The sequence below is a fragment of the Eurosta solidaginis genome, chromosome 3 (assembly GCF_040869045.1).
Source record: "Eurosta solidaginis isolate ZX-2024a chromosome 3, ASM4086904v1, whole genome shotgun sequence".
In the NCBI taxonomy this organism is placed as follows: domain Eukaryota; kingdom Metazoa; phylum Arthropoda; class Insecta; order Diptera; family Tephritidae; genus Eurosta; species Eurosta solidaginis.
The window spans coordinates 170,374,297-170,401,022 of record NC_090321.1 but is presented as its reverse complement, the minus strand read 5'-3'; the positions used below and the strand labels follow the sequence as shown (position 1 = coordinate 170,401,022).

General features: G+C 38.5%; 1 protein-coding gene and 1 long non-coding RNA gene across 2 annotated transcripts in view; one reads left to right on the top strand and one right to left on the bottom strand.

Moving 5' to 3' along the window:
* The window catches only part of LOC137244615 (uncharacterized), a 29,472-nt gene extending 3,102 nt beyond the window's left edge, over positions 1 to 26,370 (bottom strand). Inside the window, exon 1 of the long non-coding RNA XR_010951131.1 lies at positions 26,311 to 26,370. This is a non-coding gene — a long non-coding RNA (uncharacterized lncRNA). The remainder of the gene's footprint in view (positions 1 to 26,310) is intronic.
* Positions 2,033 to 10,535, top strand: LOC137244613 (juvenile hormone epoxide hydrolase 1-like). The gene is made up of 4 exons (XM_067773845.1): positions 2,033 to 2,405; positions 7,204 to 7,403; positions 9,424 to 9,622; positions 9,689 to 10,535. Exons 1-4 carry the CDS (start codon positions 2,211 to 2,213, stop codon positions 10,463 to 10,465), a joined length of 1,371 nt encoding a protein of 456 aa, XP_067629946.1. The 5' UTR covers positions 2,033 to 2,210; the 3' UTR covers positions 10,466 to 10,535.
* Positions 26,371 to 26,726: the final 356 nt, after the last annotated feature.

Below are 26,726 nucleotides of genomic sequence, written 5' to 3'. Positions count from 1 at the left end.
TATATACCACCGATCTCTATGACTTTTTCAGACAACAATATATGCTACACACGAAAGCATATGGTGAAATATAAAGAAGATACAAATATTTTAAGTACTTTCTTAATTAAAACGGAAGGAGAAACGAAAAATGTATATTTAAATGAAGACATAATCTTGTCAGACTTTGATATTCAACTTTTAACATAATCAGTGTAGCAATTTTTTCGAGGAACAAAAATATAAAGATAGAGTGCAATGAATAGGCTTTCGATGCGTCCGGCAATGTGCGCTCCACTTTTATATTTTTGTTCCTCATACAATCTTTTACAGTGTCTATGTTAAAATTTAGATATCAAACTTAAAAAATATTATGTCTTCGTTTAAAGAGATACATATTTTTCTTCTTTTTTTTTTGTCCATTTATATATAGGAAGTACTTAAGAATTGCTTTTCTTCTTTATATTTTGTCCTTTTGTTGCATTGTCAAGGTGACCTGAACTATGTGTAAGGTTTCATATTTCTAGCTCAATGAGCAGTAACTTAAAAATCGATCACAAAATTCCACAATTCTAAATGAACTTTTTAATACCTCTTAATATCCCAATACCTGCCCCATCATACATACTTTCTTGAATTTGAAGGCAAAATTTCCACATTCGGACGATTTTTTAAAATTTCACGATCCCTGGAGCATCTCGTCAAAATAGTTTTCCCTCATGTTGCATATTGTAAATAGCTTTCTAAATATCTCAATCCCTGTCCATCTAGAAAACTATTTTATCCTAAATATTACAATTTAATAGGGCCCAAAGTTTCGTTCAAAGTAGCAGATATCGGGAAGTTTCCTGAAACTCGAAAGCAAAACTTCCAAGTTCGGAAGATGTCTTGAGTTTTCACGATCCTTGGACCACCTAGAGAAAACTTGGAAGTTACTCAAATATCTCGATCCGTGATGGTAGCGTGCTCCGCCTACCACACCGAAGGTTTCGTGTTCAAGTCCTGGACAAAGCAACATCAAAATTTTGGAAACAAATTTTTAAAATTAGAAAAAAGTTTGATGTAGCTAATAGCTATACTACTATGGCCTAACACTATTCTCTTCGCCACCAAGCCTACAGGAAGGATACGTAATATTCTTATATTTTAACACGCAACCGATCCATCCAGCGTAGACTGAACGTAATTTGATGAAATTTGGACCATCCATGATATCATATTTACAGACATTTCTAAAACCCCTCATCTTATATGTGGAAAGAAGTTCAATCCCAAGCTACCTAAATAACAATGCTCATCTGAATGCAACATTTGTTATTAGACAGGTAGTTATTTACCACTTAGTATGAAATGGCTGAACTGCACCGGTACCCAGGAACAGGTTCATGAACCAGTTCAAGTTTTGCCAAAGTGATTCGGTTGCAGCTCTACCATAGATACTTTCTATGGACTATCGTTCGCTTTTTAGCTAAAATATAAAGTACTCTCAGGGCTGAAACCCATAGCCAGTAAGCTCATAAATAACGCCGAGCAACACAGAAGCTCCGTCAGAACGGGGAGGACCTTTATAAGTCATGTAAAATGAAATTATGGCTTAAATAAGGCATTAATTATCGTGTGGGTCTTTAATGATATTGGGCAGGTACTCTCTATTACAATAGCGAGGAATTGGTATTGTATGCTGATGTTAATGAAAGCAGTGCCTTTATCACACACATAATAAGTTTTCAGGATCTGTATAATTAGCCGAAAAAAGCAGGTTGGCGACTAGGACAAAACGACGTACTTGCCCAAAAGCATCTTGTAGTTTACAACTCGACAACGATTGGGCTCCCATTGTACTTGCCCTAATGTACATAAGTACGTGTCGTCATAATGGATGACGTTGAAAGTATAGAGAATGGCCCGTATTAGAGCTGGAACTTCTCTGAGCCACGCTAATGTGCATATAAACGTTTTATGAATTGCAAATATTATGGTACCGGCGACCTATGCTTTTGTTGACTTGAACAAATGCAAACAATAAGCCATTCAGTCGGCTAAGCTCCATCAGTTGACTTTGAGCGGTACACACGTTTGGTCGTCTCTTATTTCCGTTGGCGCGTAATTTTCGTATAAAGCCTTTTAACCAAACTTAAACTAATATTGTGATATTATCTATAAATACAACTTTTATTTATAAACAGAAATATACGTACAGTATCTTTTCATCGGGGATTCACGCTAAAAAAATGACTTTTATAATACGTTTTTTGGTAGTAATCTGTTCGTTGGGTTTCGCTCTACTTTTACAAAATTATCGGCTTCTTTCGCGTTCATTACCAGCACCAGAACTGAATACCAGAGAGTATTGGGGGCCCGGCAGCGGAGATAATTATAAAGAAGACACTACAGTTAAACCATTTGATATTAAGGCATGCCCTGAGGTAGAGAAAAAATTTATAAAACGTTTATTATTATAGTTAATCTGTTTTCATATGTGCACTCTTAATCGAAAAACAAGGCCTAATCGTTAATGAAGAACCTTAGCTTCGAGGTTGAAATGTGTCTGTGTCTTTCGCAATCACGCATTTGCATCGCTTAAGTAAATGCAAATTTATATGTGAATGAATGACTTACATCAGTTGTCCAGGATAAACCATATGCAAAACTTAGATGCAGGCTATATGAGTTGAAATTTTTGAAGTGGCCCCGTAATTTTTCATGACAAAAACGAAAAAGGGATAAAATGCGTAATTCATTACCAAGTATAAATAAAGTGATGCAACTTCATACGTGGTTTGAGTTTATGTCCAAAAAGTCAAAAGTGGCACCGCCCACATTTAGAAGAAACAAATTTAAAAGTTTTTAAGCTGTGAAAAAAGCGAGTAAGGTACAGGTGGGTGCATCTCATAATCCCGACTTTCAGAGTCCCGACTATATATCATCCCGATAATTTTCAAAAAATCCCGACAATACACAATCCAGACATAACAAAATTCCGACATAACAATATCCCGACAAAGCAATATACCAATAACATAATATTCTACTAGGAATAATATTCCCAGCAACTCCAAATCACAACACACAATCAGAAAAATTTAATAAATTTTCGTTGTTACACATTGATTGGGGCAGTCGGAAGTCAGTGTTCATCGACATTCCGCCGCCCTACTATGAGGCGGGACGGTGTAAGGCAGTCCTCCCACTGACGACGAGGTGCACACCCTTATTGCTAATAAAACAAAACGAAGTAAAAAATTGGAATTTAAAACTATTAAACTAACTAATAACAAAACTTTGAAGCAACTACTATTCAGTAATATATCAACCAACCGCAAGACCCGTTTATTTTGACATAGCTTACATCAATTCTAAACGTTATTGTACTGAAGACACTAATTAATAATTATATTTAAAACACTTGTGCAGGTTTCCTTAAATAAAATACTACTATAGATATAACACAAACAACTAATAATTACATGAGATAATGAATATAAAGAAGTTGCATTTCATTTCGAGAACTTGGTCATTCCTCAAGTAAAGGACACTGTTAATACCCATCCCATCGATATCCCACCCCTTCTCCAAAGTTAACTTTTATGAGAACGAGTATGGCCCATACTTTCCTTCGAGAATAGGTGGGATATCGAACATATATCGAATGTAGAAAGCGCTCAATATCGAAGGTTCCTTTTTACTGGGGAACGACTTAGTTCTCGAAACGAATACGTAGTTATATTCACGTTTAATATCTAATGTAGGACTGGAGGAAGCTATTCGTTTTCCAATCTGCCAAACCATTTATCGGATTGCAATGAGGCCTCGTCAACTTGTTTCCACTTAGAGGATATTGATGGGCGTAGTAAACTTGTTTTAAAATAAGGGGGTGGTTCACCTTCCATACGATCAAAATCTTTTCCGAAAGTAATGATCCGATTTGATTGAAAAATTACTTTAAGGTTATCTTTTTATGGGAAAATCTTTTTATACGAAAAGTGAACCAGGAACACACATATTCTAATAAAAGTACAGAATTACCTCTTTGGCCGGGTTAATATTTGAGAAACCATTCTCTCCGGGTAATGGGCTAGGGCCTGATATAAATGAAATTGATTTGTTTAAAATTTCGAATATGGGTACATTTTTCAATAGATTCATGGTTAGCATACTTTTCTTTCCGCGAATTGCATCACGGACCTACCTATTCTAAAAAATCTGACTCATTATCAATTTGTTATTTAAGTACCCGTTTGCTCAGATTATTTTAAGGATACCTTTTTTGACCCAAGTGTTCGAAAAAATAGAATTTATGGTTCGGAAGGGAATGCGGGGAAAAAGCTAGAGGGAGAGTCGTGGAGCGGGCAGGAGCCAATTCTTTCTCTCTGGGAAAGGGAGAATGACAGGAATAGAGAGAAGGTGAGGTGGAGCTAGAGATAGGGAAAGGTAAGGAAGTGGGAGAAAATAAAGAGAAAACTTGATGGGGGAAAATGTGGGAGAGAAGAAACGAGAGAACGGGAATAGAGGAGGAGTGGCCAACTATTTGAAATTATTTCATAACATACAAGACGTGTAATTTCTTTACGAGGAGACAATGAAACAGAAATGTTAGAGAATATGTTAACGGGGCGGGATGAGGGCAAAGAGGGGGAGAGCTAAATGGAAAGGAGTGGAAGGTTCTGGGTTCGAGTTCCGGGCAAATCAATATCAAAATTTAGAAAAAATTTCTCAACGAGAAAAACGCTTTTCTTAGCGGGGTCGCCGCTCGTCAAAGATTTGGCAAACACTCTGTAATTTTGCCATAAAAAGCTTCTTAGTGAAAATGCATCTGCCGTTCGGAGTCGACACGTAAAACATGTAGATTCCGTCCCGCCAATTTGTAAGGAAAATTAAAATGGGGATGACGCAAATTGAAAGTGAATCTTGGCCTAAATCTTTTTGTTTTATGGAGTGAAGTATATAACTACACTGTGATCAACATTTCTTGTTCAAAACTAAACCTAAAGTACCAAAAAAGTACACTTTCGATTGAGACTAGGTTATCTCTAGCTCAAAAATTTACAGCTTGAGTTTATATATTTCATATTTAACATGTATTTGATAAGTATATAGCCTACAAATAAAATCCTTTTATTAGATTTAAGGAGCTCCGACTATGAGTTTGTCTTCTTTCCCTACACCTTAAACCCATTCCCACTTGACTTTCCTACTAGTTCCGAACTATCGAAAATTTCGCAAAGTTATACTTGTAGCAGTATATAATATCTCGGTCCTGTTCGCCAATAACCCAATAGCATGAACAAAAGAGCTAGATCTTAACTGTAAATTTTTACACTAGTTCGGAGCTATCGAAATAGTGCCAATTAACCAACCACATTTTTAGTTCAGATAATTACAATTGAAGTTCAGAATTTTCAATGAAACTTCAATTATAATTTTCTAAACTTCAGTTGTACGCTTCTGAACTACAAATAGAAACTATGAACTTCAATTGTAATTTTGTAAATTGCAACTTCTGAACTAAAACTGAAAAGGGTGTAGTTCGGAAATATTTAAAAGTTTATTCAATAGGTACTACCCTTTGTTGTTCGTTTTAGAATCTAATCGTTTTTTTTTTTTTAATCAGTTTTGCCCATAGTGCAGATTTTTGGTAGGCCGCACTTTGCATTCAACTATTATTTTTCACATAGGTGCTAATGCGACCAAAAATCGGCTGAATACCAGAAACCATAGAATCCACACATCGAAAATTCCTTAACACTGGCATTATCTCATTTTATTTATCAAAAAAATTTCATTGAAACATACATAGCCATAATTATTTATAATTAATAAAAAAAAAATTGTTTTTTTTTTCACCAAGCAAAGTTTGCAAAAAAAAGAACTACTACTACTACAACGAAGTAAAAAATGTAAACGTCGTGATTTTTATACCTTTCATGGCCATGAAATGGTATATTAACTTTGGTCCGATGTTTGTAACGTTGAGAAATATAGAAGACAGACTCACCATTAAGTATACCGAATTGATCAGGGTGACGAACTGAGTTGATATAGCCATGTCCGTCTGTCCGTCCGTCCGTCTGTCTGTTTGAATGCAAACTAGTCGCTCAAATTTTGAGATATCTCAATGAAATTTGGCACAAGGATGTATTTTAGTATTATATTAGACATTTGTCGGATCCGGTAAGATCGAATCACTATAACATATATCTCCCATACAACCGATCGTTCAGATAAGACGATTTTGGTCATTCCTGCCACAATTTAGAAAGTATAAACGTGAAACTCAGTGATATATATCATAGAAGATATCCTGAAAAAACCACTTTGATCGGAGCTATATATAGTATATATCCCATATAACCGATCGTTCAGATAGAAAGATTTTTGGCAATTTCTCCCTTAATTTCCAATATAAAAACGTTAAACTTGGTGATATTTATTCTAATATATCATAGAAGATTTCGTCAAAAAATCACTTTGATCGAAGGTATATGTATATAGTATATACCTCTCCCATACAACCAATCGTTCAGATAGAAAGATTTTTGGCCATTTCTCCCTTAGTTTCCAATATAAAAACGTGAAACTTGGTGATATATATACTCTAGTATATCATAGAAGATTTCCTGTAAAAATCATTTCGATCGGAGCTATATATAATATATATCCCATACAACCGATCAGTTAAGGGGGTTTTTTGCCTTTTTTTATTTTATATTTATCTTAAAAATCGTTTAGGTATGTACATCTGTTCACTATATATTTCTTATCTTATACATCCGATTATTTGGAGATTACGAACGGGATAAGATTATTGTTCAGCTCCATTCATGAAAGGTATGAAGTCTTCGGCACAGCCGAAGACATTCCCGTCCTTACTTGTCTTCTATTGAAGCTAGTAAAAGCCAACTCCAACTTGTCAAGGCCATCAAGAATATGCGCGAATGCAGGTGTTGGCCTTTTATTTCTTAGATCTTTTTTGATTCTGAAGAGTTCGTTCGCATTTACACGTAGCAAAAATCTACCAAATACAATTCTGTGACCAGAAATTGTAAAGTTATTAAAGAATAATAAGAAAACAATTCTATGTGCAACCAGTTTGTGCGAATTGACACCATTGCCTACATAGTATATTTGTAATTATGTACTTAAATATGTTAATATATTTATTGAATTGTTGGAATTGTGCAACATGTTTTCGGATGAGAATTTCATTATTTATTTATATTCAAGCTTATTGATGACCTGAAAACGCAATTGTCGCGACCATTAAAATTGCATGTACCGTTAGAAGGTATTGGATTTCAATATGGATTTAATTCGAAAGAACTTCAAAATGTAGTTACATATTGGCGTGAGACCTACCTACAGAAATGGAATGAAAACGAAGCAAATCTGAAACAGTTTCCGCATTTTGAAACACAAATTCAGGGGTAAGTTATTATAAGAAACTCATACAGATTCTACACGCATTTATTTTATTTTTTTTTAACTATGCGGTTTAGCTATTCATTTGATAAAACAACAAAACCTTTTAGCTTACCGCCTTGCAATGAGTTAACAAATAGGTGAATCTCCACTTTTGGTTTCAGTTTGTTCATTAAAATTCACAATATACAAATAGCGTTCTCAAAGAGGTCAATAACAATGTCAAGCAAGACGCGGCGGCATATTGTGCGGATGTGCAGTGAATATTCAATACTTTTGTTTTCTGAAAAGTTGTTGAGGAAATTCGCCATATGTTCTAGGGGAGTGTGTTTGGTTCCAGATGTGTATGTGTGTGATTGTACATAAGCAAAGCGAGGAAATAATTTCAAATGCAAATTTGCCTGCATCAAGCATACTGTAACATGGATAAGATCTTTTGGCTTTTTAATTCAAGATGAAGAGAATAGTTATCTAACCGCTTTGGTCGATAGGTCAATTACTAGATTTTCCGAGAACGCCAAATCTTGGAAAAGTTCCTAATGCGAAGGAAGGACTCGCGCCAGAAGTACCCAGTGGTTCTGAGAAGGTTTTTGCCTTTGACTGACTTATTTAAATACTCAGACTTAAGCGCTAGTACAAGTGTAGCTGCCAACTGTCCTGTAGTGCATCCGATAATTACCAGTTCGGAAGTAGCTATCAAACCTGTAGTGCGAGACTGTCTATATTCGTGACTGGCTCCTATTTTCCTGCACCTATATTTAAGATATTTCTTTTTTACTTTTCTTTATGGACTAATAAGCGTTGTTGCGGAGCACCTGCTCAACTCTCTGTAACAGTGACATTAGCTGCTATCTTCCTAATTCCGGACAATTAGCTTTCATTTGGATAACATAGCCTGGCTAGCGTAGCCGCTGTGTTTTAATTCGCTGGACATGTTGCTGTCTGCATAGAGATCGTACAACTCACTATTAAATCTTCAGTACTCTCTGTCGCCAGCACATAGAGGTTCGTAAATATTTCGAAGAACTTCTCTCTCGAACACTCCCAGAGCCGCATCATCAGGTATTGTCAGCGCTCTTGCTTGTGCACTATATAGCAGGAAGCGTGCGAAAGGTGGCTTGTAGAGCATGATTTTATTTGCCAAGAGATGAGATTGCTTTTTAATTGGCATAGTAGTTCCTAAATAAACGAAGTATTGTACTATATCGAAGTTATAGTTGCCAACATTGGAGTGGCTGCCAAGGCGTAAATGCGCTAGCTTGCTGACAGCAGATACTTTGTTTTGTCCTCATTCACTATTAAACCCATCATTTTGCCCCTTTTCAAGTTTAGAATAAGCAGAACTTACAGCGCGGATGCTCAGGCCGATTATGTTAATTGTCTTGTTCTGAACTGAGAAGTAAGAGAAATATTAAGAAAATTGGTGGAAAATTTTGGAATCTTTTTTTATTAGCTTCCCAGAAATCTAAGGATTTAACAAATCTTCCTGAAAACGACTTCATTAATGTTCACGCTGAGATACGACCTTTTTAACAGAAAGTCTGAGATAGCATCCTTTCCACATAACCGTCGAGTAACGTAATTTTCTTCAAAACTTTTACGCTACGACCTTACTATTAGTGTAGGATGAATTCTGGATGAATTTTATCATCACCTTATTCGAAAATGTAAATTTATTCAGAATTAGAAAATTAGTTCAACCGCGCCCGAACCTCGCCCAAGACTAGATTTTTCAATGTCAGTTTAAACTCCAGTTAAAGTTGACTAGAGTCTAACCTTGCCACTTTGTTCGTTAACGTAAAATTTTGGTGCTCAGCTCAGCTTAAGCGGCCAAAGTGGCAGGGTTAAACTCGAGTCAACTTTAACTGGAGCTTAAACTCGTACTGAAAACCCGGGCGTTAAACTGCTGTTTAAACTCCCACAAAAGAAAAGATGTCTGCTACTCCTAGGTGTACTTATATGTATAAAGATGACTTTATGCACTTTGGTTATCGTCTATTCATTTCGTTTTCCTTTCCCCAACAGATTGCGCTTACACTTTATACATGTGGAGCCGAAGCTCGCCGAAGGAAAAAAGGTACTTCCACTATTATTACTTCACGGATGGCCAGGATCTGTACGCGAATTTTACAACTTAATTCCTTTACTCACAAGTCCCAATCCGAAAAGCGAATACGTTTTTGAGGTTATTGCGCCCAGTTTACCAGGGTTTGGCTGGTCACAGGTTGTAAACAAAACATAATAACTAATAATGATATACCGACTTGTTTTATTGTTTACCTCATTTTAGGCTGCTTCAAAGGTTGGTTTTGGTACGGCCCAAATAGCTGTTGTTATGCGAAATCTTATGTTACGCATCGGACATGAACAATTTTTAGTTCATGGTGGAGATTGGGGATCGATAATTGGTTCTAGTATGGCTGCTCTTTACCCACAAAACGTATTAGCATATCATTCGAATATGTGCATCGCAGTAAATCCGCTAGCCCTAATTACAAAGGCAATGCGAGCTTTGTTTCCCAATTTTTTCTTAAATGCTGAGCAAAGAGATTTCTTCCGTACTTTTAGCGAGGAAAATTCTTACATTCTTGAAGAAACTGGGTATTTACATTTACAAGCAACTAAACCGGATACCATCGGCGCAGCACTGACTGATAATCCCATTGGTTTGGCTGCATATATTTTGGAAAAGTTTTCAACTTGGACTAATCCGGCATACAAAAATCTAACTGATGGTGGTCTGACTAAACAATATACAATGGATGCTCTATTGGATAATGTTATGATTTATTATATAACTAATTCAATAGCAACATCACAACGTATCTATGCGGAGGCGTGGTCAAGCACACAAATCGATTTGGATCGTGTTCATATTAAAATTCCTGCTGGATGTGCGCGCTTCAAATTAGATTTAATGCATGCCAGCGATGGTGAATTGCAGTATAAATTCAAAAATCTTATCCAAAGTACATTCTTCAAAGATTGTGGTCATTTCCCAGCGTTAGAGGTGCCAAAAATACTCTACGAAGACTTTATTGCGTTTGTTAAAAAGGCTGCTTTATAATTTAAGTTAAGAAAAGTGTGTGTTTGACGCTAGAAAGAAATAATGATTGCATACATACATTCATATATAAGTTGTTAACTGTACACTTTACATATGCAGAGTTTAGGATGGCCCTTTAAAACTTAACATCAAATTTATCCCCTCCGAAGGTTAATACCCCGGTAAAAGATATATCGAATGGCGTTTTCTTTTCTGAAAATAGTGTCGTCCAGTTGATTCTTCTCAACTCTCTCGTGAGTTTGTGTGTTCATTTCGCAAAATTGTTTCCTCTGCATAAAAAAGGGGTATCATTACCTACAAAAAGATCTATTTTCATTACCCCCGGGCCCGGGAATCTCAAAATGCTATCCAAGCTTTTTGCTTACAGAAAATAAAAAAAACCACACCTTTAATCACGTTTCGTAGAGAGCAATCATTTTAAATTTCAACAAATTTTATAAATCTTTTAACGTGTCTGCACCCCGCATAAGGTGTTGTTGGTTTTTGGCGTTGGCTTTGTAGCATAAAGTTGAATTCGTTTTCTGTTCCAGCAGAAAAATTCGGTATGATGCAAATTCTTATGCAGCGATATACATGTATGTATGTATGTAAAACGTTGGCGATAACAGTTTTTTGAACAAAAAAAAAAACAGATTTCTTTTGGGTTTTGGGGAGTGTTTTGGTTGAAAAATTAACCCTTTCGCTATTTTTTTCGAAAATAATTTTCTTGGGTATGCGTAGTGGAACTTTTTCTTCCTAAGCCCAAATCCTATCGAAAAATCGATGGCGCGATATCGGTTAAGCGCCAAATACACGACACGAACATTTCCGCGAACATTCCCGTTATGTCATGTTTCTGCGACCTTTTCTGTCGTGTATGGTGGTGTTTGCCAGTTCGCGCAAATGTTCGCCAAAAATCAAAATATTTTAATTTTTGGCGAACATTTGCGCGAACTGTTCGTGCGTGTATGGCGAAATAGCTCATAGGCGTAGTAATTTCTGAACGGAACAGACGTGCGCGGAAAAGTAAAATGGACAATAAAAAATGTCTGAGTGAATTTATTGAATTTTCTCTGTTTTTTTTACCACAGTGAGCAATATTGCTGCAGCACAATTGTTGTCCGTATTTATCGCTGTCTGAAAGAGAACTAATGTTCGGCCAAAAGTTCGTATGGTGTATGGCCAAAGCTGCGAACAAGATTGCGGAATGTTCGCAGCCTAATACGTATGCATGTATACGCTTAAATATACTTTGTATATACAAATGCATATAAATATGTAAAAGATGGTAATTTTGATTTTGAGAATTAGTTCATTTTAGTATGGGGCCCGTATTTTTTTTTTTTGCCCCCGGGCCCGGATTTTCTCTCGGCGGCCCTGAACTCCACTTTTCAATAATGCAAAATGGCCTTTATTAAAGCACTTCACAATAACGTACTTCACAATAACACTACTATTGCTCGCAAAGTGGCTTCTTAAATCAAACTGATTGTCGCGCCTCTACTGTTGATGCTTTTATAGTGTGCGTTTTCTTCGTTCACACATTTCTAGGCGCTTCCATTTCCAGAACTTACTAGTTTAGTTAGTTATCAACTATAAAATTATAACTACAGATGCACGTGTATAGCTTCTCATATGCGCGTGTACTTGTGAGCGACACTTCCACAATTATAATTGCATACTTTTGGGAGCATCTCAGATAAGATATCTGCATGTGTTTGTGCGTCTCCTCTCCGCGGCGTGTACGTACATATGTGTAGACATAATGATTGATCTATTGATGTGCATACAAGTTACTGCTTAGCATCGCTTAGAGATGACAGTACCACTTAGTGTTGCTAATATTCGTAACACTGCCCTCCACCTAAGTCTGATCGTCTCGATCAGACAATCCTCTCGATCTAAATGCCGTTAGCATCTTCAAATGTACCACTTTTCTATTTCGTGGTTTCCCAATGGTTTGTATGCGGTACATGGTATCACTGATCTTCTTCACAACTTTGTACGGGCCTTCCCAACTGCACCGAAATTTGGATGGAACACCTTTCCGCCGGTGAGGGTTGTATAACAGTATCAGATCTCCCGCCAAGAAACCTTCCGAATTATTGTTCTTATCGTACCTGCGTTTCATCTTACTTCTCATTATCCTGGATCGTTCCCTCGCACTCTGTTGTTTGACCAATGAACTATTTCGCAGAGCTTGCGCTTGACGGATTGCCTTCGCATAGTCAGTATCGTTCCCACGTTTCACAACAGTGGTGCGCCCTGGCTTGAAACTACCCTCGCATTCCTTCTGGGAAATTCTTTCCTTCGTTTTCGTGCGTCCCTTTGGTTTTGTCAATGCCAGTGTTTATCCCGCAGGTACTTTTGATTTCGCTTTATTTGGCCCATTCGATCCATCAACCTTTACCGTTGACTTCCGTGGTCTTTGTTGAGTCTTCTCCACCAGTACTCGATTACTGCTGAGCCCTTCCTCCAAACTAAAGTTAAGTGGTAAATCCTGGTTCTCATAACGCATAACCCTTCTCTGCATATCGATCTTGATGTCATGGTCAAGTAAGAAGTTCACTCCCAATATGACTTCATCAACAATCTCCGCCACAATGAATTTGTGTAGAACCATGACCTTCCGAATTAAGACTTCACATATTACTTCTCCCAGGACTTGGTTATACTGCCTGGGACCGTACGCAACCTTGCTCCAGGTAATGGCTTTACTCTTCTATTGACCAAATCAGATCGGATTAAGGAGAGAGATGCGCCCGAATTTACAGTCAGCATACGCTCCTTGCCATCCAGCTTTCCTTTGACGGCAAGACTGCTCGATTTTCTTCCAATTTGCGAGATAGATATCACAGGACATTCAACAGCTGGAGCTAGCTCTCGATCTTTACATCTGGCACGCTCTTGCTCATCTCGTCCAGCTTTGCGTTTAAGACCACTCATGCTGTTGCAACCACTAGGATCAAGATCGCAATGACGTCCAATGTGACCGAGCTTCCCGCATTTGAAGCATTTGATAACTCTCTCACTCCACTTTTGCGATCCTTTCAGCGCCTCCAATATCGCGTCTACCCACTCTGGCATTAAATCTCAGCTGCAGGCCCTTTCAACGCCATGAACAGTGCAGCAACTTTATCTTCAGCATTCCAATTGTTCAGTGCTGCGGTCTTCTCAAACTGTAGCTTAAAGACCTGGAAAGGAACAGAACCGACAAATGTTTTTTAATTGTTTTGCAATTTGTGACGCCATGTATGTTTTCTGTTCATTCAATTGTGCTTCAATCTTTGATGTGATGCGTGTCTCCTGCGATTCCAGTTGGGATGACATTTGTGACGACATTTCTGAAATACGCGTTTCTTGTGCTTCGATCTTTGATGTTATTCGTGTCTCTTGGGATTCTATCTTGGATGTTATACGGTTCTACTGCGATTCCAGTCGGGATGCCACTGTTGATGTTTGTGCAGATATTGCAGCCAAAATCGTGTTCAAGTCTGTGCTCGTAACTGTCTGCGATGTTTCGTTTTTCTCTTAAATTTTTGTTATTGTCTCATCGGCATCAAGATGAAAGACATACTCTTCTACGTTAATTCCTTCTGCTTCCATTGCCTCTCGTAGTCGTGCCTGAAGTTCGAGTTTAATGCCGGTTGTATTCCTCTTATTTCAAATTCTCTGCTAACGTTCGTATCGCTAAACTGTTGAATAAATAACTCCACTTTTCAATAATGCAAAATGGCCTTTATTAAAGTACTTCACAATAACACTACTATTGCTCGCCAGGTGGCTTCTTAAATCAAACTGATTGTCGCGCCTCTACTGTTGTTGCTTTTATACTGTGCGGTTTCTTCGTTCACATATTTCTAGGCGCTTCCATTTCCAGAACTTACTAGTTAGTTATCAACTATGAAATTATAACTATAGATGCACGTGTATAGCTTCTCATATGCGCGTGTATTTGTGAGTGACACTTCCACAATTATAATTGCATACTTTTGGGAGCATCTCAGATAAGATATCTGTATGTGTTTGTGCGTGTCCTCTCCGCTGCGTGTACATACATACGTGTAGACATAATGATTGATCTATTGATGTGCATACAAGTCACAGCTTAGCATCGCTTATAGTACTCTGTGGTACACATTGGGCAATGAGGATCTTCCTCTATCCTACGCTTCCATAAATACTCTTTAAAACCGCCATGTCCACTCATTATTTGCGTGAGATGGTAGTTCAGTTCGCCGTGCTTCCGCTCATTCCATTGAGCTACGTTCCAAACTAGTGTGAAAGTCCAACGCCCTTTACTCGAGGCCTCCCACCGTTCTTGCCACTTAGCTATTGTTTGTGTCCTTGCTCTTTTCTTGTCTTCTTCAGATGGTCGCTCGATATTAGTGTTATACAGATCGGCCATTTCGCTTGCCAGTAAGTCCACTGGGATTTTCCGGGTTAGAACCAGGATCGCGTCGTCGGACACCGTCCGATAAGCACTTGCTATTCTTAAAGAAGCAAGTCGGTACGCTGCTAATATATATTTTTGATGGGTCTGTTTAGATCCATACCACACTGGTGCTGCGTATAGTATTATTGAGCTGGTTACTGTGGACAATAGCTGACGTATAGCTTCGCTCGGACCACCAATGTTAGGCATTATTCGCATAAGTGATCCATTAACTTTGGTAATTTTCTCCCCCACCGCTCTGAAGTGCTCTTTGAAAGTTAACTTAGAGTCAATGTGCACTCCTAAGTATTTTAAGGAATCCTTTGAGGTGATTTGATGATCCCCGACAGTTAAGACTAACTCGTTCGCCGACCGTTTGGAGCTTACTAATACCACTTCCGTCTTTTGGCTAGCCAACTCCAGTCCCGTATTGGTCAGCCATTCCTTTATTCTTGCTACGGCGTCATTACATAATGCTTGAAGCAGGTCCAGTTTCTTGGCCACTACTACCACTGCAATATCATCAGCATATCCCACAATTTGCGTGTTTTCTGGTAGATCAATCTTTAGCACCCCGTCATACATTACATTCCAAAGCGTTGGACCGAGAACAGATCCCTGTGGGACGCCTCCTGTGATTTTGTACTCTTTTGCTCCTTGATCCGTGTCAAAAAGAAGTACTCTGTCTTTAAGATAGCTACCTATAATTCTGCGTAAGTAAGCTGGAGTGCCGAAGCTTTGCAGCGCTGCCATTATCTGCATCCAGTTCGCAGTGTTAAAAGCATTCTTGATGTCCAACATAATCAGTGCACAGAACTTCCTTTTATTTTGGCCTACAGAGATAGCTTCTCTAGCTATATTGACGACTGTTTGTATTGCATCTACGGTGGATCTTGATTTGCGAAATCCATATTGACTATTCGATAAGCCACCTGGTCTTTCTAGAGTCAGCTGTAGGCGCTCACTAATTATACGCTCGAAAATCTTCCCTAGGGAATCCAGCATACAAAGTGGCCTATATGAGGATGGTTGGTCCGGCTGTTTACCACGTTTCAGCAATAGGACAAGTCTTTGTCGTTTCCACGGGCGAGGGAACACGCCTTCTTGCATACAGGCATTAAAAAGATCAGTAAATAATGTAGCCCTAGTTGTGATCGCGGCTTTAAGGGCTATGTTTGGGACTTCGTCGGGTCCTGGGTATTTGTTATCAGCAACTGTTTTTGCAGCACCCAGCACCTCTTGCTCTGTAATTTGCGGAATTTCCGTACTTTCTAGATCCTCGCTTGGATAAGTCCAGCGATCTTGCGCCGGGAAAAGTGTTTCAACAATAATATTCATCAGTATCGGGCACGTAGGTTGCTGTGATATCGGTCCTTTAACTTTGGCCATCACAGTTCTGTAGGCTGATCCCCAAGGATCTAGGTCGACATTATCCAGGAGTGCCCTAAAGCATAACTTCTTGCTCTTTTTTATGGCATTTTTAAGTGCCTTTCTTTGTGCGACATAGGTGCTTTGTAGCTCCGCATATCGTGGTGATGAGCGTGCTCTCTGCGCTATTCTTCGTGCTTTGTGACATTTTCTACGCTCTTCCGCAATTTCCTCATTCCACCAATATACCGGAGTGCGCTGTGCGTTTCCGCGACTTCTGGGCATGGCAGCATCACATGCCATACATAGCAACTTAGTGATTTGAACCGACTGGTCTTCCGCATGCGATTCTCGTACTATGGCGTCCTTCCAGATAATGTCAAATATTTGTGGGTCGAAAAGGTGCTGTTTCCATTTCCTACTTTGTCGATGTCTTCCTGCTACCGTTCGTGGAGTTTCGAGCAGCTCTACGCTAATAGCTTTATGGTCGCTGTGTGTGTAGACGTTGCTTATGGACCATTTTGCTCGTCTTCCTATTTCGCTGCTAGCGAAGGTGAGATCTATAATGGATCGTCTGGTACCTGTATCGAAGGTATATATCCCTGGTTCATTTAGGAGTTCTAGCCTCAAAGAAGTAAGGCTTTCGAGGAGAACTCTCCCCCTTTCGTTGGTTCGTCTACTTCCCCACACAGATGACCATGCCTTGAAGTCTCCACACACTAAAAGCGGGTGTTTACCTCGTGCTTCAATGGTGATCCCGTATATCATGTCTTCGAACTCGGCGATGGTCGTGCTCGAAGGGGCATAGCAACTGAAGACGTATATACCATTGATTTTTGCCCACGTGAACCCTGCTACCGTTGGCGTCATAATTTCCTGTGGGAGAAATTTCCCTGGTGCCCAAATAGAGGCTTTCCCTGCTGATTCTGAGAGCCAACCCTGCTCCTGGCGATTTTTGTATTGTTCAGAGAGTACCACTATGTCATATCCTCCTTCATAGACTGTTTGGGATAATAGCTCTTGGGCTGCCTCGCAATGGTTTAAATTGAGCTGCAATACCCTCATGAGACAGTCATTTTACCGCCCTCTCGTTGTGGGCATTTAAAACTGCCTGCTGAATGTTGTCCCCCACAAAGCGCGCATTTCGGCGCGTTTTCGCAACTTGCAGCCTTATGACCTTCCTGGCCGCATTTCCTGCATAGGCTAGACCTATCTACAGTCTCCTTACATTTCTGAGCTATATGCCCGTAGCCCCAGCACCTATAACAGCGTTTCTCTTGCTTGAGCTCTCTAATTCGGCAGGAAACCCATCCTACCCGGATTCTTTGCGTATTAAGAACCGCCTTGGCATCATCCGCTGTAAGGATTATAAGTGCCGACTTCGTGCCACTGTACCCTGTGCGTATGCTTTTTATGGCAGCCACATCTGGAAGTTTGATGTTGCATTGCTGGTGGAGGGCGTTGCAAATCTCCTCGGGCGTAGTAATCTCATCGAGATCTCTGCACTGTAGCGTGACCATTTGGGACTTTGTTATAACTTTAGCCGAGTCTTTTAGTACCGCTTCAATTTCTGCTTGGTACGCGCTTGTTTTCCCATCTTGCGATTTTTTCAGCTCTAGTAACAGCTCTCCTTTCGCGGTTCTTCTAATCGTTTTGACGTCATCACCCAGGGATTTTAATTCGTCGCATCTTCTCACTTTACACAATATGTCGGCGTACGTCGCATCCCCCGCCTTGGAAATGATGGTTGCATCCGGCCTAGCCTTAAGTGCTTTTTTCTTGCTCTTCTTTTTAGCTAACTGCCACTCTCCCGTCTTTTGGGCTGCAGTTTCCTCTTTCCGCTCCGTCTTCTCTTGCGTTTCTTGCCGTCGTTTGTGACCACCCACGTGCCCTGGCAAGACGTCTTTTAGTGTAGTAGTGGGTTTTACCACGTTGTTCTCCTTGGTCGAGTACGAATTATTCCCCGGTCGCTTTCCTGGGGGTGATGGACTTCTATCCTTGGCACATTCGCTTGCACGCAATATATGTTCTAAATTCTTTACCTCTAGGGCCGACTCGATGTACAGCACTTTTATTACGGAGGCCAAGCGCTTGGTTTCCGCATGTATATTATTACGCCCTATGAAGAACTGCATCAAGTCCTCAATCGCCTTGCCTAGCTTGGTCATCTTTTTTTCTCCAGGGGGTTTTGCTGATTTAACGCAGCTGACGCCTGCTTAATTAGCTCACTTAATAATGGTGTGCCCGTTTGAGCCTTGCTGTCGGAGTTCTTTTTGCAAAGCTTCGGTGTAGCACCCGGCGACAACGCTCCTTGCTTGCTTTCGGCCTCCGCTCCTCTGGGTTTCGTAACCACTTGCGACGAATTGTTAAGGCCCCCAGCCGATGGGCCACGCCCTTCTGGAGAGCGAGCTAGCTTCCTTCCTACAAATGGATTGAACGCCATTTCATTCTCCTATGTTTGGTTTTTTTTTAGTATTGTTGTTGCTCATCATTTATTTAATTGGGTCCCCACTTGAGGCCGCTATCTGGGTCCGAGTGTGCAGTTACCTATATAGATCCCGTGGTTGTCTATGCGAAGGCAGGGAGGCCACGTGAAGGTTGACGCAGTCCCTCATGAAGACTGCGTTCAGAGCCAGATCAGTATTAATCGGGAGGATCTCAACCGAAACTGCACCACAAACTTAATGATGACGGACTTTGAACGTACCCCAAAGCCTGCCAAGGTTTTAACGGGACGGAGACGAATAGGACGTTAACCGGAAAGTCATTTCGACGGTGTGTCAAGCCGTGTACTGAGATTTGCCACATTCGCCAGCCCTTAACAAACATATCCGAGTCGTTGATTCCAGTATACCTTAATTAAGACCTTACTGGGATCAGTTTTAATGTGACAATCACCTTAAATTTACAAATAATTTACCTCTTTACCTTCCTGAGTGTATCCCACGTCGTATAGTTGCCTCCCTATCTTGGGTAGGTATTCCCTCGAAGCAACCCCGTACTAGGCTGTGGATGCTTAATTCAGGTCGGCATCTACTCGCCCTGCCACTGGAGGTTCTCAGGGTGCTTTAGGCCTTTTAAGCCAAACCCTCCTCACCAGCCGATCTTGGTCGAGGGCTGCTTATTTGATATTCGCAGCTAACCTAATTAATAGGCCGTTCACTGTCCGCCAGCAGTGACCCCCTTGGCCTGAGCTCAGACATTGCGATGTCCTAGGAGAGGAGTAGGTGATCCCACTCTCGCTTTGTTTGTGAGTATTCCATAGAGTACATACGTGAGAGTACTTTCCAAAGTACTTTCACTGTAGTACTCCATGGAGCACCCACAGAGGATCATATGCCAAAGTACTAAAGAGGAATTGTGTCGGAAAAAATTATCGGAGTGAATTTAATTTAAAATGAAAGTAAATGAAGAGGGGCAATATAACTTTTATATTTTATACTACGAATATTCGTATGTTATTTAGCATTTGCGTGAATAAAGAAACTAATATTTCTCTTTACTATAGTATGTATACATAAAAGCAGTGCGCGGTTGCATTTTTTCTGAGTTGCCATAGTAAAATTTTATTATCAGTTGTTTGTATGCAATATTTTACTTTTGGCAACTCTGTTCGATCGTCATCGTGTCGTGATCACGGTCGTTAAAAAACGAGCAATGATCGGCTGATGGTGGTCCGCAAACGCATTGCAAAGGAGTATTATTAGAGTACTCCAACATGAAGAAAATGGAACACGTAATCCAACAATTTTTGCAGGGTAATAATAAAATTTTACTTTGGCAACTCTGATAAATTGCAACAGCGCACTGGTTTTATGTATACATACTATAGTAAAGAGAAATATTAGTTTCTTTATTCACGCAAATGCTAAATAACATAAGAATATTCGTAGTATAAAATATAAAAGTTGTATTGCCCTCTTCATTTACTTTCATTTTAAATTAAATTCACTTCGATAATTCTTTCCGACACAATTCCTCTTTAGTACTTTGGCATATGATCCTCTGTGGGTGCTCCATGGAGTACTACAGTGAAGGTACTTTGGAAAATACCTCACGTATGTACTCTATGGAATACTCACAAACAAAGCGAGAGTGGGATCACCTACTCCTCTTCTAGGACATCGCAATGTTAATTGGAGCATATTTTTTGTATGAATACAGATTAGATTTGGAGCAGTCTTATACTCCCAAAGGAGTATTCAATTCAATTCAATTTATTTATAAGACTCGTTGGTTGAGCGTAAGACTAATGTCTTTTAAGCCCATCATCATTAATTAATTTACAATAGTTTCATATTTAATTAATAATAATAATATCTAATAACAATAATAATTACTGTATATGCATATCATAAAAAATTGCATTAATTTAAATCATAATTAACAACTTATAACAAATATTTTAGGTATAGAAAGATTTATTCCTTAAAATATGAAAAACAGAAATTAAGGTCATAAGAATGAAAAAGTAAAAGAAAATAGGAAGAAATATTTAGATATTTAAAAACTTAAACACTTCCAATTTAAAGCGCCTGGGATTTGTTATCGATTTAATTTTGTTTGGTAAAGAGTTCCAGAGTTTGACAACACTGACAAAAAACGTTCGTGATGAAGTATTATAATGATATTTTGGTACGATGAGGTTGCGTGTTCTAATCGAATGCGCAAAAGCCAACTTTTCAAAAAGGTACTTTGGATTTCTCATATTAATGAGCTTATGCATATATATAAGATTACGGTACTACAAGTAGCAAGTCAGATTGCAATCGAGTATCTTGTAACTAAATTGTGAGATGTGGTCATACTTACGCCTACAAAACACATACCTAGCACAGCTGTTTATGGCCATTGCAAGTTTTCGCTCAGATGCGCTATCTAGGTGCCCGTAGATGAGTTCGCCATAAGAAATGAGTGGAACTATAAAGGTTTTCACCAAACGTAATTTTGTATCCTGCGGGACGAAGTAAGCTGTGTACCACAGCTTTCTTAGAATGAAAAAAATTCTAGATATGATTTGGTTTATATAATCGGAGCACCCAAGGTATGAATTAACTTTGTAACCAAGGCTAGTTACAACTGACTCGAAATTTATAGACGAGTCCTCTAAAATTATTGGGGGAAAGAATTTCTCACAATTCGACCTGTATGAAATACATATAGCTTTGGTTTTTTTTGCGTTAAGACTCAAATTATTACATTTGGCCCAAATAGAGATTGATTGCAAATCATCATTGATTCTAGCTATCAAATCTTCACATAGTTCTGTTGGACGGGATAGATATACTTGTGCATCATTCGCATACAGGTGTATGGACACATTTTTACAGCAGTAGACCATATCATTAATAAAAATACTGAACAAAATCGGGCCCAAAATGGATCCCTGAGGTACCCCCGAATGCAATCTTCTTAGCTCAGAAGCCATATTTTTAGTCACAACCTTTTGCCAACGATTACTAAGGTAGTTTTTGAGCAGATTTACCGCGCTTTCAGAAAACCCAAAATACTTTTCAAGCTTGTGCAAAAGTATTGTATGGTCAACTTTGTCAAAAGCCTTGGAGAAGTCCAATAGAGTTAAAACAGTTAAATCACCTTTATCGAAGGACGGTCTCTTCAATTACTTTAAGCATAGCAGTTGCACAGCTGTGACCCTTTTTATATCCTGACTGGTTTTCGGCAAGAAGATTATTGTTGTATAGATAATCAACTATTTGCGTAACCATTAGCCTTTCCAAAACCTTTGACAAAGAAGGAAGTATGCTAATTGGCCGAAAATCTGATGGAATGGCACCCGAACGATTTTTAGAGATTGGATTAACTTTAGCTATTTTCCAGGAGTCCGGAAACGTCGAGGTAGTGATGGAAAAATTCAAAATGTGTGTTATGGTTGAAAGTATGAATGGAATTATCAGCTTTATAAATTTTAAGCTTACGTTGTCCTCTCCAATGGCATTCGATTTAATTGAAAAAATACTTTTTAGAATATCATACTCAATCACGGTTGAGAAGTCAAATGTTTTTTCTGTTGCAAGTAGTAAGCTTTCATTCAGTTTAAAATCTCTGCTGCTTTGGATAATGTTTGATTCTAAGAAGTAATCATTCATAGAGTTGGCGTCTAAATTGCATTCTATACTAGTTTTACTCCCAATTCCAACAGACTTTAGATGGTTCCACAATACTTTGCCAGATAAGTTTACATCTAACTTGGTACGGTAGTGCTGCCTTTTAGAGTTTTTCCTGGTCATATTAGCTTTGTTACGGGCAACGCGGTATGCTTCCCAGTTTTCGTGCGTTGGTGTACGTTTCCAACGTATGTATAGCTGGTTTCTCGTTTTTATACTTTGTAATACCACCCTTGTAAACCATGGAGGTTTTTTATTGGAGACTTTGGCTATTCTTACAGGGATATATTTATCATAAAGATAATGTAAGCTTGAAGTAAAAAAGTCTAGTTTTTGGTTTATATCTGGAAAGAACCAAGCTGTGTTCCAATCAAGGATGCCAGCCTCATATCTTAATGCACCAATATCAACAGATTTAAAATCCCTGTAATAAAATTGTTTGTGTACATCAGTATTAAACTGTAAATCATACGCTAAAAACATCATATCGTGATCTGATACACCTGGAATGGAAAACTGATCACAATGAAGTACGTTTGAACGATCAGACACACATATAATGTCAAGCGGACTTGATTTACAATTATGACCAAAGCAGGTGGGAAATTTATTTATTACTTCCAAACCAGCAGAAATCAGCCTATCTGTTAAATCAATGGAACTGCTATCACTATTGAGAAGATCAATATTGAAATCCCCACATAACAAGACATGCTCATATTTGGGAGCTAACTCAACAACTTCATTGAAAAGGCCACTAAGATCAAATCTTCTACTAGGATTGTAAACACATACGATCAAACATTTCCTGCAACCATCTCCAATTTCTACCACCAAATACTCAACCGGATCATCACAACTTGATTTAAATATAATTTTTCGATTAATCCCGGATTTGCAGTAGATGCCGATTCCACCACCTTTCGCCCCCGTTTGCCTATCATTTCTTAATAGTTTATAGTCACGCAGTACACAAGTATTATCACATACGGACTCACTAAACCATGTTTCCGTTATGCATACTACATCAATATCAAGGCCCTGCAAAATATAATTAATGTAATCCACTTTTTGATTATTAAAGCTTCTAGCATTAAAGTAGCATAATTGCAACCCGGTATACTTCCTACTAACAAGCTTCAAGAGAAAATTTAAACATCTTTTGTCAGCAGTAAAACTCATATCTGCGTTAAACGTGCTGAGATCCAAAATCGGCGCAATTAATTTGGAAGTTTACAGTGGCAGTAATTGAGTAATAGAGAAAAATACACAATATAAAAACAAAAGAAGAAATATATAGGGAAAATAGGGAAAAATTAAGAGAATATAATAAATATGTCAACATTGTTTGTCCTAATTTTTATGTAATGTGACTTGACTGGCTGACAAGTGCATCAACGCTCCCTTTGCTGTCCATAAAAACTGCCTCTTTTCCGTGATGTACTCTCACATAGATTCTCCCTCTAATGCTAAATGCCGACGAAATGAGTTTTTGACGTTTCAGTTGAGTTGCGTAATGCATTAGAGCTCTATTTGCTTTTGTCAAACTTTCATGTATGTAGAAATTACCCTCACCGCCTTGACCAATATCGGATAGCATCATTGATCTCTTTTTGTGTTTACAAAAAGCAGCGACTGCTTTAAGAAACTCTCGCCTATCATATTGGCAATTGAGTTTAAACAGTATTGGCGCTGAGCTCGCTTGGCTTTTGTTTTGTCGCATACGAAAACACTCACGTACACTAGGCATGGCAAAACCAATTGCCCGGCATACATCACCAAACATCTCACTCAAGTTTTCTTCATTACATTTTGGTATGCCATTTATAATGAGATCTGTTGACACCGCCGCACTCTCAAACTGCTCAATTGTTTTTCGCGCCTTTTCTGCTTCCGCCTTGAGCGATAAAAGCTCAGATTGCATGCCATCGACTGCTGTTGATCTCAACCTCTCAATAGCAGTGACTCTATTTTCAATCACGTATATTCTTTTCTTTGTACTAGACAACTCACCAGCTATTTCACTCAATCGCTGCATAAATCTTTCTTCCAAACCACTCATGGAGTCGTTTAGCCGTCTGATTATATTGTCCTCGTGTTTATTGAGTCTTTCTTCCAGCAATTTCATAAATTCAGCGCTTCGCGTGCCCGACATTTGTTCAAGCAAATATATATATAAATATATGTAATTAAATTTACAGAAAAATATAAAATATTGCACGATAAACAATCGGTGGCCCCTCTTAAAAACTTTTAAAATGTTCAAAGCGGTTTTATGAAGCTTAAAATTGTGATTTCTTATTTGAATACTTTGTTTAGACACACAAAAAGTCCTGATTTATTGCCAGCCAACACACGCACGTTTACTCTCTTTGCATTCCCGATTACATTATTTATAGAGTACTCGCGTTTTTTGAAGGGTATACATAAAACTAGTGCCCTGTTGCATTTTATCAGAGTTGCCAAAGCAAAATTTTATTATTAGTTATTTGCATACAATATTTTACTTTTGGCAACTCTGTTCGATCGTCATCGTGTCGTGATCACTGTCGTTAAAAACGACCAATGATCCGCTGATGGTGGTCCGCAAACGCATTGCAAAGGAGTATTGTTAGAGTACTCCAACATGAAGAAAATGGAACACGTAATCCAACAATTTTTGCAGGGTAATTTTGCATGTAAATGCAACAACAACGATTTGACCCAGATAAATCCAGATAGAAGTCTGGTTCAATTTGTGAGCCAGATAATTTGTTAATTACTTGTTTTTAGTTTGGCAACGGTGCCCTACTTTTTAAAAAATACCCTGCAAAAATTGATGGATTACGTGTCCCATTTTCTTCATGTTGGAGTACTCTAACAATACTCCTTTGCAATGCGTTTGCGGACCATAATCAGCCGATCATTGGTCGTTTTTTAACGACAGTGATCACGACACGATGACGATCGAACAGAGTTGCCAAAAGTAAAATATTGCATGCAAATAACTAATAATAGAATTTTACTTTGGCAACTCTGATAAAATGCAACAGCGCACTGGTTTTATGTATACATATTATATTAGTTTCTTTATTCACGTATGCGTATGCGTATTATATTAGTTTCTTTATTCACGCAAATGCTAAATAACATAAGAATATTCGTAATATAAAATATAAAAGTTGTATAGCCGCTCTTCATTTACTTTCATTTTAAATTAAATTCACTTCGATAATTCTTTCCGACACAATTCCTCTTTAGTACTTTGGCATATGATCCTCTGTAGGTGCGGAGTACTACAGTGAAAGTACTTTGGAAAGTACTCTCACGTATGTACTCTATGGAATACTCACAAACAAAGCGAGAGTGGGATCACCTACTCCTCTCCTAGGACATCGCAATGTTAATTGGAGCACATTTTTTGAATGAATACAGATTAGATTTGGAGCAGTCCTATACTCCCAAAGGAGTATTCCTTACATTATTTATAGAGTACTCGCGTTTTTTGAAGGGTAGATATCGCTGCTTAGCCTTTCGCCGTATGAGTTAAATGAGAAAAACAGCGGCGCCATCTGCCTATCACATTTCACATGTGCGAAAATATCACGACATCTGCTTCTCAAGTCTCTCAATGATCCAGAGCATTCCCGTGAGAATTGAGCGTAAGTCGGAGCTGTAAAACTCACTGGATGAGGGCAAACAGCGTGTTGCATTTGCAGCCCAAATGCGATAAAATGCAGTGAATTGCATTAGGGTCGTTCCATTGGTTTATCGAGCTCTGGCTCTGGCCCAAATCTCATTGGAACGATCTGTATCAACTTTATGAGAACTGGCAGCACTAATATAAAACATCTATTTTGTAGAAAATAAGAAGAAACGTACACAAAATTTTAAGATACTGATAGAATTATTAACATTTAAATAGTTTCGCACGTAAACAAACTATTTATTTTCCTTACATCATCTTCAAGTTGTTTACTCTTTCAGTGTTTTTGCTTTTAAATATGGCGAGATCTTTTATGTATACACAAATGTACACGTATTTAGTTCGTGCTACAATGGCTCAACTATATGGTTGGCTCATCTCACCAGCTGATTTTATTTTTTTCATTTCACTGGAGTAGGGATTGTCAGAAGGAGATGGCAAACTTAAAAAGAAACCAACGAATTTACAACATTTTCTTACTACTTACAAAAGCTGCTAAGTTTTATGTTTTCATTCCATTCGTCTAACACCAACACGCTAATTTTGGCAATGTGAACAAAGGTATGTTATTGCTGTAGAGATGAGCCAACCATATAGTTGAGCCATGAGTGCTACCAACTCAAAAGTGGTTAGCTGTTAAAAAATCTACTACAGAAAACGAAACGAACA